Source organism: Dendrobates tinctorius, unplaced genomic scaffold (genome assembly GCF_039654945.1).
Source record: "Dendrobates tinctorius isolate UK_male_01 unplaced genomic scaffold, ASM3965494v1 ptg000158l, whole genome shotgun sequence".
Taxonomy (NCBI): Eukaryota; Metazoa; Chordata; class Amphibia; order Anura; family Dendrobatidae; genus Dendrobates; species Dendrobates tinctorius.
In genome coordinates this window covers 11251480-11270031 of record NW_027361825.1, presented here as the reverse complement: position 1 = coordinate 11270031, position 18552 = coordinate 11251480, and the positions used below count along the sequence as shown (strand labels likewise).

The 18552-nt window shown below is 46.7% G+C and overlaps 1 protein-coding gene across 1 annotated transcript; it reads right to left on the bottom strand.

Annotated features, from left to right (window-relative positions):
* Positions 1-12221: 12221 nt before the first annotated feature.
* Positions 12222-18143, bottom strand: CUNH6orf136 (chromosome unknown C6orf136 homolog). Its single transcript, XM_073548922.1, has 6 exons — positions 17921-18143; positions 14567-15043; positions 13321-13409; positions 13015-13215; positions 12693-12762; positions 12222-12618 (listed from the first exon to the last, which is right to left on the bottom strand). Exons 1-6 carry the CDS (start codon positions 18029-18031, stop codon positions 12487-12489), a joined length of 1080 nt encoding a protein of 359 aa, XP_073405023.1. The 5' UTR covers positions 18032-18143; the 3' UTR covers positions 12222-12486.
* Between the last annotated feature and the right edge of the window lie 409 nt (positions 18144-18552).

Genomic DNA, 18552 nt, shown 5'->3' with positions numbered 1-18552 from the left:
GCGCGCAAGTGCGCTGGGAAGCGATGCAGCCTAGGTCTGGGCATGCAGATATCTGGTGTGTCCTGGTGACGTAGTGCACCGGAAACTACATCGGCCATCCAGGACTGTGTATGCGCAGGACTACTGAGGCTCCCTGCCCACAGCGTGCCAGATTCCAAGGCAGGAAGTATGGGGCCAGATGGATGTGACCTGGGCCATCCAGTATAAAAGGGATGTGGCATTTTCTGCATCAATCCTAACATGGATGGACATCAGCCGCCACCACAGCATCCGATTGCATACAACAGACTGTCTCTGAAGAAACCCCCGGGTTCACTATGGACTTGAAGGCCATAATTAGGTCAGAAGTCCAGGAATCATTAAAGCACCTAATGGGACATAGAGAGGAGGGAAAATCAGGACAACAGTCAGAGAGATCAGTAACATTTAAAGGGGAGGATTTAGATTTCTGATTCCTTTTCCTCTGATAATGACGGGGGGGATCAGCTTTCCAGCTGATTCTGTCAGGTTAGCAGCCAGGTCTGCGAATCTATTCAATGCAGCCTCAGAGCTTTATGACTCAAAAGCTGGCCAGAAGATATGTTCCATGTGAAGGGAAATATCTGTTCGCTCAGTCTCTGGATGACAAAGCAGCAGAAAAGAAAAAGGGCTTTCCTAATGTGTCTCTTCCTTAATGCAAGAGAAACGGCGATTGGAAGGACAAAAAAAATCAAGGAACACAGGTTTCATGTTTGGGGGTCCCTTGGCAGGAAGCCGAAAGCCCTTTAAGTGACTGGCTTTCCCAGGTGGGAGGAAGGTTGTCCCACTTCCAACCTGCCTGGGAGGAAATCTCAACCAACACCTGGATCCTCAATATAATAAAATCATGACTGAAACTGGAGTTCAAGTCTACTCCCAGGCACTGCTTCAAGATCTCGTCCCACAAGTGTCTGAAGGAACAGCAGGCCCTAGAGGCGGAGGTGTTAGTCTTACTGCAGAAGAGGGTCCCGGTGGAGGTGCCTGTTCAGCAGCAGGGGAGGGGTTTCTATTCTCCCGTTTCTGATAAGGAAGCCCAACCAGTCCTTCAGGACAATTATCAACCAGTGAGGTCTCAACAAGTTTCTCGGCTACAATCCGTTCCAGATGAAGTCAATATAATCGGCAATAAAGATCTTGCTCCCCGGCTGCTACATGAGTTTCTTAGACTTGAAGGACGTGTACTAACATGTCCCCATTCATCAGAGAGACCAGTAGTACCTGAGGGTAGTGGTGTATTTAGACAGACAATTCAAACACTTCCAATACAGGTTTCTGCCCTTCGGTCTATCCATGGCTACAAGAGTTTTCACCAATATAGTTCTGGAGGTGACTGCGCATTTGCGAGAACAGAATGTGTTAATATTGCCATATCTTGACAATTTTTTTGGTAATCGGCAGGACAGAGGACAACTGCAGTCGTCAGATGAGGCACATCCTGGCCACTATGATGTAGCTAGGTTGGATGATAAATATGGAGAAGTCGAGACTACAGCCCCTGAAGGTTTTGGACTCTCATAAACAGGCCTGTCTTCTGCCGGAGGAAAAGACCAAAAGGATTGTAGGCCTGGTATCAGCAGCAATTACCAATCCAGTCATGTCTCTAAGGAAGGCTATAGCCCCCGCTACACACTGCGATATCGCTAGCAATATCGCTGTAAAGTCACCGATTTTGTGACGTAGCAGCGATATTGCTAGCGATATCGCTGTATGTGATACTTACCTCCGACCGGCTCCCCCGCTGGTTATCGCTGATCTCACGAGAAGCTCCTGGATCATTCCTCGTCGGTCACTTCCTGCGGCGCTTCCTGGTGTGACGACGATCGACGGGAGGACGCAGGATTGCCGCGTCTGACAGGTATCGACCCCCGTCCCCAGCGATGTCGCTAGTGAGATCTGCCTGTGTGGCAGCTCACTAGCGACCACCTAGCGATGCACCAGTGATCCTGACCGCGTCATATCGCTAGTCGGGATCGCTGGTGCATCGCTAGGTGTAACTACCCTATGTCTTTACTAGGAACAATGAGCCTTAAAACAGGATGTCCTTGATGGAGAAAGAAGGCTCGGAGGTCATTTAGAGGGGAAAGTTATGCTCTCCCGGAAAACAATAGACTCCATGACTTGGTGGTTGGATTCAGAGAATCTGTCGCAGGGAATTCCGTGGTCCTAACAGATATCGGATGTGATTGTGACAGATGCAAGTGCAGAATGATGGGGAGCACATTTCAGGGACTACATATTCCAGGAAGTCTGGTCAGAAGCAGAAGTTGGCCATTCCTCAAACATGAACGAACTACTGGCAATAAAGAATGCAGTAGTATCATAGAATCATAGAATCGTAGAGTTGGAAGGGACCTCCTGGGCCATCTGGTCCAACCCCCTGCTCAAAGCAGGATTCGCTAAATCATCCCAGTCAGATGTCTGTCCAGCCTCTGTTTGAAGACTTCCATTGAAGGAGAACTCACCACTTCTCGTGGCAGCCTGTTCCACTCATTGATCACTCTAACTGTCAAAAAGTTTTTTCTAATATCTAATCTGTGTCTCCTCCCATTCAGTTTCATCCCATTGCTTCTAGTCTTTCCTTGTGCAAATGAGAATAAAGTTGATCCTTCTACAATGTGACAGCCCTTTAGATATTTGTAGACAGCTATTAAGTCTCCTCTCAGTCTTCTCTTTTGCAAACTAAACATTCCCAAATCCTGCAACCTTTCCTCATAAGACAGGGTTTGCAGACCGGTCACCATTCTGGTCGCTCTTTTCTGAACTTGCTCCAGTTTGTTGATGTCTTTTTTAAAATGTGGTGCCCAAAACTGGACACAATATTCCAGATGAGGTCTGACCAAAGAGGAGTAGAGGGAAATAATGACTTCACGTGATCTAGACTGTATGCTTCTGTTAATACATCCTAGAACTGCATTTGCCTTTTTTGCTGCTGCATCACACTGTTGACTCATATTCAGTCTGTGATCTATTAGTATACCCAAGTCTTTTTCACATGTGCTGTCACTTAGCCCTATTCCTCCCATTCTATATATGCTTTTTTCATTTTTATTGCCCAGATGTAGTACTTTGCATTTCTCCCTGTTAAAAACCATTCTGTTAGTTACTGCCCACTTCTCCAGTTTATTTAAATCTTTTTGAATCCTCTCTCTCTCTTCTCTAGTATTAGCTATCCCTCCTAGCTTTGTGTCATCAGCAAATTTAATCAGTTTACCCTCAATTCCTTCATCTAAATCATTGATAAAGATGTTGAACAATACAGGGCCCAGGACAGAGCCTTGTGGTACCCCACTTGAGACATTCTTCCAACTGGATGTGCAGCCATTTACGACCACTCTTTGGGTCCGATCACTAAGCCAGCTATGAATCCACCTAACAGTTGCCTTGTCCATTCCATACTTAGTCATTTTTTCAATAAGGATTGTATGAGAGACTTTGTCAAATGCTTTGCTGAAGTCAAGATATACTATATCTACAGCATTTCCTTGATCCACCCAATCAGTGATACCGTCATAGAAGGAAATTAAGTTAGTCTGACATGACTTATTAGTTACAAACCCATGCTGACTCTGTTTGATCACTTCATTCTTATCCAGGTATTGACTTACATGTTGTTTAATAATTTGTTCAAAGATCTTTCCTGGTATAGAAGTCAGACTCACCGGCCTATAGTTGCCTGGGTCCACCTTCTTCCCCTTTTTGAAGATAGGAAAAACATTTGCTCTTCTCCAGTCTTCTGGCACTTCTCCTGTTCTCCAAGAATTTTCAAAGATTATGGAGAGTGGTTCAGAAATTTCTTCTGCTATCTCCTTCAGTACTCTGGGGTGTAATTCATCTGGACCTGGAGACTTGAATTCATTTAGGTTAGCTAAGTGTTTCCTCACTATCTTTCTGTTTATAGATATCCTGGATTCTTCTATTCCCTTAATAGGACAGTGAATAACAGTTGGTGTTACATTTCCTTTCTGAGAGAAAACAGATGCAAAATAGGAATTTAAAAGTTCAGCCTTCTCAACATCCTGTCTTACCATTTCATCATTTTCATCCTGTAAAAATCCTATAGCATCTTTGACTTTTCTTTTACTTTTGACATATCCCCAAAATCCTTTATTATTGCTTTTGACATCTCTTGCAAGCCTCAATTCATTTTCAGCTTTAGCTAATCTGATTTGTGCCCTGCAGATTCTGCAGACAGCATTATATTCTTCTTTAGATATGCCTCCCTCTTTCCATTTTATAAACATTTTTTTCTTCCTTTTTAGCATGTGCTTAAGTTCTGTGTTCACCCATCCTGGTTTCCTTAAATGCTTCCTATTCTTCCCTCTTTTCGGAATTGTTAACAACTGTGCTTTGAGAATTTCATTTTTCAAGATTTCCCATCCTTCCTGGACATTTTTGTCTTTAAGGATATCCAGCCATTGGATCCCTCCAATTATCTTTCTGAATCCCTTAAAATCTGCCTTTCTGAAATCTAACCTTGACGTAGCGTTCCTTCCCCACCTAGAAGGACACTACGTTCAGGTAATGGCAGACTACCGGACATCAGTTGCCTATATCAACCACTAAGGGGGCACAAGATCCTGAACCTTGATGCTGCTATCACAAACAATTCTTCAGATCATGGAAAAATAGGGATTTTTGTGTACTCACCGTAAAATCCTTTTCTCCGAGCCAATCATTGGGGGACAAAGACAGTGGGTGTTATGCTGCTTGCCACTAGGAGGACACTAAATAAACCAGAAAAAAAGTTAACTCCTCCCCTACAGTATACACCCTCTCGCTGGATGAGATTTCTCCAGTTCAGTGAAAAAAGCAGTAGGAGCATAAACAGTCAACAATAACCATAACGATGTCAAAATCTAAGAATGCTACAGTGAGCCAATAGGCTAAACAGGGAGGGTGCTGTGTCCCCAAATGATTGGCTCGGAGAAAAGGATTATACGATGAGTACACAAAAATCCCTATTTCTCCTACGCCTCATTGGGGGACACAGACAGTGGGACGTCTTAAAGCAGTCCGTGGGTGGGGAGCATACATCTGCTAATAGCCCATGTACCACAGACAACACTGTGGGACTGCAGATTGCAGGATGCGTCTGCCGAGAGCAGCATCCGGAGAGGCCTGAGAATGAATTTGGTAATGTTTTGTAAAAGTATGCAGACTGGACCAAGTTGCAGCCTTGCAGACTTGTTCTGCCGAGGCCTGGTGCCGAATGGCCCAAGAGGCGCCCACTGAGCGGGTAGAGTGCGCCTTAATCCCTGCAGGGACAGTCGCGTTCCTGACACGGTAGGATTCCTGAATCGCCAAGCGAATACACGTGGCTAGCGTTGCTTTTGAAGCGGCTAGACTCTTCCTATGCCACTCTGGAAGTATGAACAGGGCATCCGACTTGCGGAAGGGAGCCATTCGCGAGATGTACCGTCTCAGAGCCCTAACCACATCCAGGGTGTGGAGGGCCTTCTCAATGCGATGGACTGGTGCCGGACAAAAGGAAGGCAAAACAATTTCCTCATTGAGATGGAAAGAGGAGACTACTTTGGGCAGGAAGGACGGAGACGTCATGAGAACTGCCCTGTCCTGATGAAAATTCAGGAACGGAGGAAGGCAGGACAGGGCCGCCAATTCCGAAACTCGTCTGATTGACGTAATTGCCACTAGAAAGACCACCTTCCAAGCGAGAACGGTCAATGGCACGTCCTGCAGCCGTTCGAAAGGAGCCTCCTGTAAGGCTCCGAGAACCAGGTTAAGGTCCCATGACTCCAATGGCCTTCTATAAGGAGGCGCCACATGGGAGACTCCCTGAATGAATGTCTTGACCTGAAGTTTGGTGGCAATTTTGCGTTGGAATAGCACTGACAAGGCCGAAATTTGGCCCTTGAGCGAGCTAAGCGCGAGGCCTGACTTTAATCCGGATTGAAGGAATTCTAATATGGCCGGAATGGACCATGATCCTTGCACCAGGAAAAGAAGGTTTTCCAGGTGCGGTGATAGATGCGCATGGACACAGGCTTCCTAGCACTAATCATGGTGGAAATCACGTCGTGAGAGAACCCAGCCCGTGCTAAAATGCAGGATTCACCAGCCACGCCGTCAAAGACAGGGTCCCGGAGTTCTGGTGGTAAATTGGGCCCTGTGAGAGTAGATCCATGCGATCTGGAAGTCGCCAGGGGACGTCGGCGATTAGCTGTATCAGTTCTGCGTACCATGCTCGGTGCGGCCAATCTGGCGTGACTAGGATCACTGGTACTCCCTCTTATGATCTTCTCGATGACCCTCGGAAGCAAGGGAAGAGGGGGAATATGTACGGGAGCCGGAACCAGTGCCACGACAGAACTAGGGTGTCTGCTCCGATGGTGCATGGATCGCACGATCGGGCAATGAATCGAGGAACCTTGTTGTTTAGTCTTGAGGCCATGAGATCCACATCCGGAGTCCCCCAACGATGACAAATCTGCTGAAAGACCTCAGGATGAAGAGACCACTCTCCCGAGGCAAGGCCCTGGCGACTGAGAAAATCTGCCGCCCAATTCTCTACGCCCGGGATGTGGATTGCTGAGATGGGCGAATGGTTGGTCTCGGCCCAATGGAGGATGTAACTCACTTCGTGCATGGCCATCCTGCTCAGAGTACCTCCCTGGCGGTTGATATATGCTACAACCGTAGCGTTGTCAGATGGGAGCCTGATGGGTGACCTGCAAGGAGATGGTGGAAACTCCATAGAGCTAATCTGATTGCACGTATCTCCAAAATGTTGATGAGGAGACGTGACTCTCGAGTTGACCAACGACTCTGTGCCGTGTGGTGACGAAAGACCGCACCCTTGCCCAGAAGACTTGCGTCGGTGGTTACTACCAACCATATGACTGGGAGAAAAGACCTCCCTTGATTCAGGGAGGACTTCAGTGTCCACCACTTGAGGGCTTGTCTGACCCGCAGGGACAGAAGGATCCGACAGTCCAGGGAGAACAGGTTCTTGTCCCAAGCTAACAGCAACGCGTGTTGTAAGGGACGGAGATGGAACTGTGCAAATGGGACTGCTTCCATCGCTGCCACCATCTTTCCGAGAACTCTCATGCTGAAACAAATGGAGTGAGAAACCGGTCGGGAAAGAATCCGCGCTGCCTGTTGTAAGGCTTGGGTCTTTTCTGGAGGGAGAATGACCAACCCGCGGGAAGTGTCCAAGATCATTCCTAAAAAGGAAATCTGCTGGGCCGTGGGCCGGTTTTGGGAAAGACTTTTCGAAGTTTATCTTCCATCCCAGGCGAGAAAGTGTATTTACTGTTATACCCACGGATTCCTCGCAGGCTGGAAGGGATGGACCCTTGATGAGCAGGTCATCCAGATACGGTAACACCACCACTCCCCGAGAGTGGAGAATGGCCATGACAGCCGCCATGACCTTGGTAAAGACCCTGGGGGCGGTGGCGAGTCCGAAGGGCAAGGCAACAAACTGGTAGTGTTCCTCGTGAATTGCAAAACACAGGAACTGCTGGTGGGACGGGCAGATCGGAATGTGAAGGTAAGCGTCCTTGATGTCGATGGATGCTAGGAACTCTCCTTTTTCCATGGAAGCGACAACTGATCGGAGAGATTCCATTCGGAATCGCTGTACCTTGACAAACTGATTTAACAGTTTGAGATCCAGTATGGGCCGCATCGTCCCATCCTTCTTTGGAACCACAAAAAGGTTTGAATAAAAATCAGAAAATGAAAGTAAAAATGGTGGGGTCTGAAGCCAGACCGAAGTGCCTCCTACAGACACTAACCAAGAACTGGAGAAATCTCATCCATCGAGAGGGTGTATACTGCAAGGGAGGAGTTAACTTTTTTTCTGGTTTACTTAGTGTCCTCCTAGTGGCAAGCAGCATAACACCCACTGTCTGTGTCCCCCAATGAGGTGTAGGAGAAACATCATTTGTAGCTATCCACACTGCACATAAAGGGGAAGGAGAACAAAGAAGCAGATTTTCTCAGCCGGAATACCCTGAAACAAGAGGAATGGGAACTCGATCCGCTAGTTTTTCAGCAGATTGTGGATCATTGGGGGCAGACAGAAATAGACCTGTTTGCCAACAGGAAAAACAGGAAGACAAAGATCTTCTGCTCTTTAAACCCAAGAGAAGGACCATATGCAGTGGACGCACTACAAATTCCTTGGAATTTCAGGCTGGCTTACGCATTTTCCCCGTTGATGTCAATTCTGGCAGTCCTGAGGAAGATTCAGGAGGAGGGAGCAAGGGTCATCCTCATTGCTCTTTTTTAGCCAAAGAGGCCATAGTTCTCATGGATGAGGAAGATGTCCTTATCAGATCCCTGGATTCTACTGGACATTCCAGGTCTCCTCAAGCAGGGTCCAGTGTCACGTTCTCAGAAGTCAGGTCTCCATTTGACGGCCTGGATTTTGAGAGGGCACTACTAACAGGAAAAGGATTCTCCCTGGCCTTAGTCGCTACCCTGCTGCAGAATAGTAACGACTAGGACATACGGCAGAATATGGGCTAAGTTCTTAGCTTGTTCGGGGCAGTCTCCCAATTAGAGCCATTATGGAATTTCTTCAAAAGGGGTTTGGAGATGTACCTAGCCAACACACCCTTAAGGTGCAGGTGTCTGCTTGGGCAGCCCTATACAACTATAACCTGGCAGCAGATAAATGGAAAGTTAGGTTCATTAAAGAAAGCCATAGGTCAAGACCAATGCCAGGCCCAAAAATGCTTCCATGGGACTTAAATCTAGTTCTTGAGGCATTGACAAGATCTCCCTTCGAAACCGTAGATGAATTACCAGCTAAAATACTAACGCTAAAGACAGTAATATTACTGGCCCTAACATCCGCCCATAGGGTCAGTGATTTACAGGCTCTATCCATTAATCACCCTTTCATGCAGATATTGGATGACAGAGTAATTCTGAGGCTAGATCCAGCTTATCTTCCAAAGGTAGCCTCAAAATTTCATAGAAGCCAGGAGATAGTTCTTCACTCCTTCTGTAGGAACCCAAAACCTGAAGAGGAACGCAGGCTTCATGCATTAGATGTTAGGAGGGCCTTAGTACAGTACTTAGAGATGTTGAGACAATGGAGAGTCCTTATTCATGTCATTTCAGGGAATCAGGAAAGGTCACCATAGCAAGATGAATTAGGGACACCATTAGCTTAGCACACACCTCTAGTAATATGCTAGTTCCTGAGGACTTTAAGGCCCATTCCAACAGGGCCATGGTTGAAAATGCGGAGGTGTCGATTGACAGATTATATAAGGCGGCCTTCTATAAGCACTATCGTCTTAAGTTGTCTTCCTCTGTTGACCTATCCTCTGGGAGAAAGGTATTACAAGCGGTGACCCCTCACTAGGGTGCTTTGATCTATATAAATCTCTTGTGGTAATGTAATGGGAGAAAAATCTTAGTTACTTACCGGTAAAGGGATTTTACAGAGCCCATGACAGCACTCATATTCCTTCCCCTGCTTTGTCACTTGTGGTGTGTACTTTTAACGGTGTTAAGAAAAATGTATTTGGTGATGGTTATGTTACTGTCTGGTGGTCCTCTCATGCTCTGAGACCCAAACTGATGCGGAGGAAAGATACCACCTTTTTATTCAGTAGGTTTCCTGTTCTGTTGGGCGGATACACTCACTCAGGTAGTGCTGTCATGGGCTCTGTAAAATCCTGTTACCGGTAAATAACTAAGATTTTTCTCTCACTTGGCTTTGTGCCAGTTGGATATATACTGCTGGGGAGAAGCTAATCGTTTAGTGAGAAAGCAGTAGGTGAAGCAACATTAAAGGCGAACACAACATAGTAGAACCAACATGTCCCCCAATGAAGGATCTGAGAGAGATTTTATGGTGAGCACCCAAAATCTTCATATCTATCAGTTTGAGGGATGCAGGAAACTATAATGACATCCAAAAGCAGTTCCATGGGCAAAAGGACAGTATCCTCAAGTCTGAGCTTGGGCCACTGCAGTTTGCGGACCTTTGTACCGAGGTTCGCCTCAGACGATGCGTAGGTGTGAACCTTATAGAACTTTTCAACGGTATGAATGTAGGACCATGTAGCAGCTTTGCAAAGCAGACGCCTGGTGACGGACAGCACAAGAGGCCTTCACTGGGAATTATGGATAGAGTCCACTCATCTGAAGGGTGCTGTCCTGGAGAAGCAAAGACTTTGAGCTCTCACCAGATCCAGTTTGTTTAGTGACTGCTCCCGAGGATAAAAACAGAAGGACAAAACGAAGGAAGTATAACTACTTCATTGGGGTGAAACTAGGAAAGCACCTTAGAAGGGATGGGATCAGACACAGGACCTCCTGGTGCTAGGGGAGCAGCAAGAAAGAGCCGCGAGTTTGGGCGCTCGTCTGATTGAGGTGATGACAACAAGGAAAACAACTTTCCAGGACAGCACTTTCTAGTAGCTATTCGAATGGAGACTCCTGAAGAACGTCCAGAATTAAGTTGAGGTCCCAAGGAACCATCCATCTGGTGTTTGGTAAGGTGGAATAGAGTGTGCAACCTCCTGATGTTGATTTGCAGTTGAGACACCAGATTCTTCTGAAACAGAATTGAAAGCGCCAAGTCATGACCCTTAAGGTTACTGAGGGACAGGCCAGATTCAAGGCACGACTGTAAAATTGCTGTAGAGCAAGAGAGATGGAAGTAGCTTGGTTTGCTTCGCACCAGTGGAGGAAGGCCTTCCATGTACAATAGTAAATGCGAGAGGAAGGCAGCTTCCTCGTCTTGAATAGAGATATCAGAATTTGTTCGCGATCCCTCTTATTTGGCAAGCTATAGCGCTTACCGAATAAACTGCAGCGGAAACCTGGCTTCCTGGATTTCGCCGGATGGACAGCTGATTGGCGCCGTTAAGCATAGACAGGGAGATGTGTGCCAGAGAATGCGTTTCTGGGGATAGACAGCTGTCCCCCCTGGTGGCAGAGCTTACTCAGGTCCTGGATCCTGCGGATCTGGATAAAACTAGTGGCAAAAGTGGCACAGTGGTTTCAAGCAGCGAGCTGCTGAGTTTGTATGAGCCACAGAGTAGAAAGGAGAGGAGGAAGAAGCGTTGATCAGAAAGCACGAGCAGAGTTCTCGTGCATCTAAATGAGAGGAACGCCCTGATAGCGGTGGGAGCCATCCCATGCTCTCAACCTACTGGCTGGGCTACTGCTGGGGGTGTGGCCTGGCCACCAGAGAAGGTCTGGACCAAAGTCGGGGGCTAAATTTTTAAGCAAAGCTGCAAAAGAGAATCTAGATGGCGTGGAGACAGCAGCTGGTCTAGGACAGAAGCGCAGAATGGCTGGACAGATAGGAGGCCTTCCCAAAGGACGAATATACCATGTCTAAAGAAACTAAATTAAGAGAAGAGAAAACTTGGACCTTCTTTGTTTGACACCCCCCTAATTGCCAAGGGATTAGCCTGGGAAGATCTATACTCGTCCTGAAGAGTGTGAATCCTTCGTTGCAGGTTGGTAATGGAAGACTGTCAGACATCTCGAACGCTGTATTTTGGGTGGCTGGAAGGTAATGTCTTCCCTCCCTGCACTGTCTGGGGGCGAGGGGGATGGGAAATGGTGGCAAGGACCATCCGCCGGGGAGCCCCAAACACTCTGTGTTAGTGGGTTAGGATCCTGCCTCGTAGACCAGAGAGGATAGAGTAGTGAAAAAATCCACAGTGTTCTCAGGCTCTAGGTGGGCAGTGTGACATCTCCACGCTGTCACCCTCACAAACTGTATCTGAAATTAAATGGGAAATGAGTAATAAAATACAACAAAATCTAAAAAGGTAGAAAGGGGACTAAATCAAGACCCGTGTCTGCATCCTACTGACACGAAGCTAAAACCGATTAACTTTGTGCCTGTCGGTGGGTGTACACTGCTGGGGAGGAGAATTTTTTTTTGCCTAGAGTCAGCCTCCTAGCGACAGCAGCATACACCCATGGTTTCCCGTCCCCCCAATGTAGCAGAGAAATAAGAATTTTGGAAAACATAAAATTTAATTGAATGAGGCCGAAGCGGTAACGACTTATGATCCAACAGGTAAAGAAAACAGAAGCATCACTCCAATCATTGTAGATACCATTGGACTTTGCACCATCTTACCGCCATATTTTTGAACCTTTTCATTCCCCACTCAGATTCCAGACGCAGTTGTTCATAGTGATCCTGGCTTATATTTCCCTCCATTGTGAAACATTTCTGGACACATGGACACTTTAGTTATAATTTAATTATGTACAATTATATGTTACAAATCCACAGGCAAGTTCAAGGTTGCGCATGCAGACACAGCAGTGCAGAGTATTTCAGAGTCTCCTGTGAAGCTCTGATTCAGGTAAGACTACGACTTGTGGATGGTAGATCGGACTACGGGCACAGCTCGTCCTACCCGTGCTCGGTGTTAGGCTTCTCCGTCTCTTCGGCCGTATTATGTAGGGCTTGCAGCAGAGCAATGAAAGGGGTACACAGAGGGGGGGTCACAGTTCATGGGGCATTTTAGGGCTGGAGAGGAGATTTAGAGCGGGTCGTTCTTCTCCCAGCCCCAGAGCGAGCAGAGTGGCAGCCAAAACAGTCTTCTTGGTGACCGTGATGGAGGAAGAGGGCATCACCTGAAAGAGCCAGAGGTCATCATCACAGCATCCTGGGGGCCACATATCAGCACTGGGTCTGTGACTACACTTACCTGCTCTACCTTATGGAGACATATTAACCCATCCGGAGCTAACTGGAAGGTGGAGAACGCATCGTAGGTCCTGAAAATGAGATAGACAGTCTGACCATGTGGAGAAAATGGATGGGTGACGATCCCCTGAAACACGGCGCTTACATTTATGCAACACACTATGTGGGTTCATGTGGATTATTCAGATTGAGTGGCCAGTACTTGGCCCGGACTGGCTGTATGTAACCACCTCGTCGTCAAGCGTCACATTACCGGCTCCCACCCATCTGACATTTCTGGCTACTACTACTCCACATTAATCAGGGAGCGGAGATATTATCACCTGTGCAGTTCACTCTTGTCCCTGCGGAAGAAGTACAGGAAGAGCATGTGCAGCGGGAGGCCAGTGAGCGACCAGCGGGCCTGGATGGTGTTGTTCTCCGGATGAGACGTCATCTTCAGCACCGAGATCCGCGCATTGGTGAAATAACAGAGGAGCAGCAGGCGGCTGATAGTCAGGAAGAGCTGGTACTTCACTAGGCCACTGTGGGAGGACAAGGCAGGGGATGCCATCACTGGCAGTCATTGCATGCGGCAGACGTTACAGACATGATGGAAGTTTGGAAAAAAATGTTTGCTTCGCTCTTACCGTAAGTGCAGGTGCAGCGCGCTACTGACGAACTCCATGTCCTTCCTGTATAACGAATAATTTGCTGGCTTCCATAGGAAATTCGGCAACTGCAAAAAAAAAAAAACTATGTGTATATAAAAAAAAGAATAGAAGTTTTGCAATTTCAGACCCATACTTCCTGTTCTTTACAAAAGATTTTTCAGAAGTCTCATTTTCAACAGACAATATAATCTGGTATTATCAAATTACCTCCCTGATGTATCAATGTCTGAAGATAAGGCCTGGTTCATTAATTTAGGATCATTTATAATAAGCAATGTCACGGCTCACCTCCTCCGCCTAATGCACAATGACTGATAACACAACCATGTAGTATATACTGTAGATAGCATAGTATCCACCATTCACAATAGGTGATGTACAGGAGGAGGAGGTGAGCTGTGACATCACCTATTGTCACCTCCTAGCTCACCTCCGCCTCGTGTATAATGACTGATAACACCTCTGTATACAGTAGATAACACAGGATCCACTAGTCACAATAGGTGATGTCACAGTTCACCTCCTCATCCTGTACAATGACTGATAACACCTCTATATACAGTAGATAACAGGATCCACCATTCACAATAGGTGATGTCACAGCTCACCTTCCTCCTCCTGTACAATGACTGATAATACCTCTATATACAGTAGATAACACAGGATCCACCATTCACAATAGGTGATGTCACAGCTCACCTCCTCCTCCTGTACAATGACTGATAACACAGGATCCACTAGTCACAATATGTGATGTCACAGGTCACCGCCTCCTATTCCTGTACAAAGGAATTGCGCCTGTGTCTGGTAAAAGCTTTAATAAATCGGGACTATAGTGTTATAAAAAAAATTACACCAAAAATGTTTTTTTTAAAAAACTAAAGAAAAATCTGGGGTTTCAATGTTTTTCTTTTCATAGCAACTACCAAATCACATTAGTTTATTTTAGACTTGTATCTATTCCTTTAGTTTTAATGGCGGCGGGGGGGGGGGGGGGGGCACTGGCATTTTTATACATGTATTGTTTTCTTATATTTGTTATCGCTTGTTTTGCCATATTCCAATACATAGGAAACATGACCCTTTCTGCAGCTCGGCCTGTAGTCGGGAGTCCTAGTGGCACAAAGGAGATGGTGATGGCGGCTTTCAGTAGGACCCTGGCTGCCGCCTCAGCCCATCGGCAAACGTTTGGAAGGGGTTAATCCCCTCTCTGCCCACTCACCTCTTCCCTCAGTTTCTCATACATCGCTGCCAGGTGCTGCTCCATGTCCGATCTGTCGCTGCCGGGGGCCTGGTTGCAGTGGACCCTCTTGCTGGGTGTAAACAGTAATAACCCTTCGTGTCCTGGAGGAAGGGGTAACACTAGAGCCCTGTACGGGGTCCTGCAAACTCCAGGCTCAAACAAGCTTCTAAAACAGTCCAACTGGGAAGTGCTGAGGTGCCGGCACTCGTCCTCCGGGTGTTGAGGCCCGATAATGGGCTTGACACAGGGGAGACATCCTAGTATCGGCTGTTGAGGCATCTTCTGCAGTAAAAAGTCCCGTGGGGCTGGGCCCTGCTCAGGCGGTAAACACATCTGGGGGCCCATGGGCCGGACACGTACGGACAGTGTGGGCGTCGGGGCCGGCGACGGTCGTCTAAGAGGAGTGGCGAGACGAGGACAGTGCCGTAGATCCTGGTACAAGATGGCATCTCGAGCCTGGGACAAAACAAGAGGAATATAAGACGGATGTAAATATATAAAGTGCTCTCAGTGAGAAACAAAATAGGAATCTTATGGGTATGGCTAACGAATAATAGTGAATGTTGTTACGAAGCAAGCTTTCGGGACTGCTTACGTCCCTTCAACAGGCTGATATGACAAAATATTTGAAGAAACCTTATTTATATACATTTCAATAAACAAACAATGAGCTTAGAGAGAGAATCTCCCCAAATTTTGCCCCCAACACCCCATCCCCACTACCCTAATCCACTCCCCTGCCACACTTCTTTTCTTGCTTTGGCAACACCAATTGTATTTTGGTCCTGCCAATAAAGCCTATTTAAATTTGAATCCTTAATTAGGTAAGATTAGATAGGTAATGTGAAAAGTTCTGTGAGATCAAAAGCCCCCGTTACACACTGCGATATCGCTAGCAATATCGCCGCAAAGTCACCGATTTTGTGACGTTGCAGCGATATTGCTAGCGATATCGCTGCATGTGATACTTACCTCCGACCGGCTCCCCCGCTGGTTATCGCTGATCGCGCGAGAAGCTCCTGGACCATTCCTCGTCGGTCACTTCCTGCGGCGCTTCCTGCTGTGACGACGAGCGACGCGTGGAGCCGGGCGGGAGGACGCAGGATCGCCGCGTCTGACAGGTAAGTAGCGATCCCCGTCCCCAGCGATGTCGCTGGTGAGATCTGCCTGTGTGGCAGCTCACTAGCGACCACCTAGCGATTCACCAGCGATCCTGACCGCGTCGTATCGCTGGTCGGGATCGCTGGTGAGTCGCTAGGTGTAACGGTACCCAAAGGGCTACTTGGAGGAGATAGCTCAGATATGGTAATGGGTCATAAAACCTTCTGACAAATTCTGTGTGAATAGAATCAAAAGATAGTAATGAATTTATGCTCCCACACTCTCCTATGTGTCTGTGATTTAAAATTGCCTTTCAAAATGACAACTTTCATATTGCCTATGTTGTGTCCTGGATTACAGAAATATTTAGCCACAGGTAAATGGGTTTATTTGTCTGTGATTGTATGACGATGAGACCTCATCCTTGCTCTCAGTCTCTGTCCTGTTTCTCCAACATAGAGGCCACCCACAGGACATATATTGCATAGAATTAAATACACCACATTGGAAGAGGAACATGTGAATGTCCCTGGGATCTTATAGTCCTGCTATGTGTTGGGAATTTGGATTTTGTCTTTGGTCTCTATATGAATGCAGGTTTTGCATCTTCTCCCATTGCAAGGATATGTTCCTCTTGGTGAATCGGATAATGATGTTTCTTAGATTGGGAGGTTGCCTGTAACATAGCAAGGGGGGGTCTTTGAATACTGTTTTTAACCGGTTATCCTTGTGTAGGATATGGTGAAGTTTCTTAGCCATTTTTCTTAGTATTTCAAGCTGTGGGTTGTAGGTCACTACCAGAGGTACACAATGATTTTCCTCTTTTTTTCTGTATTGAAGTACTTCACTTCTAGGGATCCTTGTGGCCCTAACGATCTGATCATCAATGGAGGTGGGATGGTAACCTTGATTTAAAAATGACATTTTAAGCTGGGTTAGGTGTTCATCCCTGAGATCAAGGATAAGGTCTCATGGTCATACAATTACAGACAAAAAAAAAAACCCATTTACCTGTGGCTAAACATTTCTGTCATCCAGGACACAACATAGGCAATATGAAAGTTGTCATTTTGAAAGGCAATTTTAAATCACAGACACACCGGAAAGTGTGGGAGCACAGATTCATTACAATCTTTGATTCTATTCACACAGGACTCAATTTGTCAGAAGGTTTTATGACCCATTACCATATCTGAGCTATCTCCTCCAAGTAGCCCTTTGATCTCACAGAACTTTCACACTACCTATCTAATCGTACCTAATTAAGGATTCTCTCTCCAAGCTCATTGTTTGTTTATTGAAATGTTGTGCTTTAAACTGTATATAAATAAGGTTTCTTCAAATATTTTGTCATACAAGCCTGATGAAGGGACATAAGCAGTCCTGAAAGCTTGCTTTGTAACTACATTCACTATTATTTGTTAGCCATTAAAAGGTATCATACCCACAAGATTCCTATTTTGTTTCTCTCACTGAGAGCACTTTATATATTTTTTTCTACGGGATAACACGGTACCAAACCACTTTTTTCGTTTTAATAAGACGGATGAGCGCAGACAAAAGCAACCACGAGACATATGGGGTATCACACCCTTACCCTGCTGGGCATACAGTCACCAGGGAGTGGGAGGCCCCCTTTATCTCAGTAATTTCACTTTTCCTATGTCGTCCCATGACAGCAGAGCTGCCGCGCGGCCTTCATTATGGGAAGAAAAACAAAAACTGCCATTGTTCACCAAAGCAACCAATCACAGCGCAGCTTTCGTTATTCAAGAGCACTAAAATAAATGAAATCCGTGAAGCGATTGGTCGGTCGCTAGGTATGTTGTCTATCAGAGGCAAATAATCAGCTCTCAGTCTTTACTTTCCATAAAAAATGAAAGCGGTATTAACCAAAACTCAGGACTCATTTTCCAAGAGCACTATAACAAATGAAACCCGTGCTGTGATTGGTTGCTAGGCTGTTATTATGCTCTTGGCGACCAATCAGCTATCAGCTTGCAGTTTTTTAAACGAACGTTGAAACAATGAAAGGCGCGTCCTGATTGGTTGCTACAGGCAACAAGGCTTATTCCTTCTACACGCGGTTCACAGTTAGGGAGGAGGGGGTAATATAAAATGATGGAGGCTGAAGCCTGCGGGGAAGTTATACTGTGGGCATTGGACTAGTCGTTGCCCCGCAGTCATGGCTGAATGGACGTGCACCAATACCAGCTCATCCTCTGCACTCACCCGCAAACTCTCCCGCAGTCTGCCCGTGGCTCCACCAGCGCTGCGTATCCCGCTCTTCCACCGACTCCCAATCCCAGGAGCTCCGCGGAGCCGCCTCACACACAGCGCCATGGAGCTCCACCTGTAAACGGGCGTGACGTCACTCAGCTAACACCGGCAAGTTCAGCAACCGCCGAGGACAGCGCGCACCCGAGGAGTGACCGACGTCCAATAGAGGAAGAAGACGTAAGTCATCATCAGCCAATGAAACGGCAGAAAAATCCTAACCAACCAATCAAGGAGCAGAGGTGTGTGTATAGTGTCCAATTAAGAAATCTGTAGCTGCTACGTATCCGCCCTACAGAGCTCCTGACCAATAGACACTGGGCTCTCGAGGGCACTTCCGCGGTCTGCGTTCCAGCACTTCAACGTAAACCTTACTCCATAGCCAGCTTCTCATTGGCTACTGTGTCACGTTACCGTCTAACCTGTGACTTGATTGGTTGATACACTAAATGGGGCGTGTTGTATGTGGCAGACATCTTTACTGAGGGCAAAGCACATGTCCTTCAAAGACAAACAGGAGGACACTGTGTGTGACTGGATTACGGAACGGAAGACGTGTGAAAGGGGAGGGGCTGTTAACCCCTGCT

What these genes read in the sequence shown, in the direction of transcription:
- CUNH6orf136 (XM_073548922.1), bottom strand. Translation starts at nt 18,031, where the DNA reads ATGGCGCTGTGTGTGAGGCGGCTCCGCGGAGCTCCTGGGATTGGGAGT. An exon ending in ATGAGAAACTGAGGGAAGAG is followed by an intron (nt 13,410 to 14,566) that starts GTGAGTGGGCAG and finishes TTTTTTTTGCAG; the next exon opens with TTGCCGAATTTCCTATGGAA. An exon ending in GACAAGAGTGAACTGCACAG is followed by an intron (nt 12,763 to 13,014) that starts GTGATAATATCT and finishes TCTCATTTTCAG; the next exon opens with GACCTACGATGCGTTCTCCA.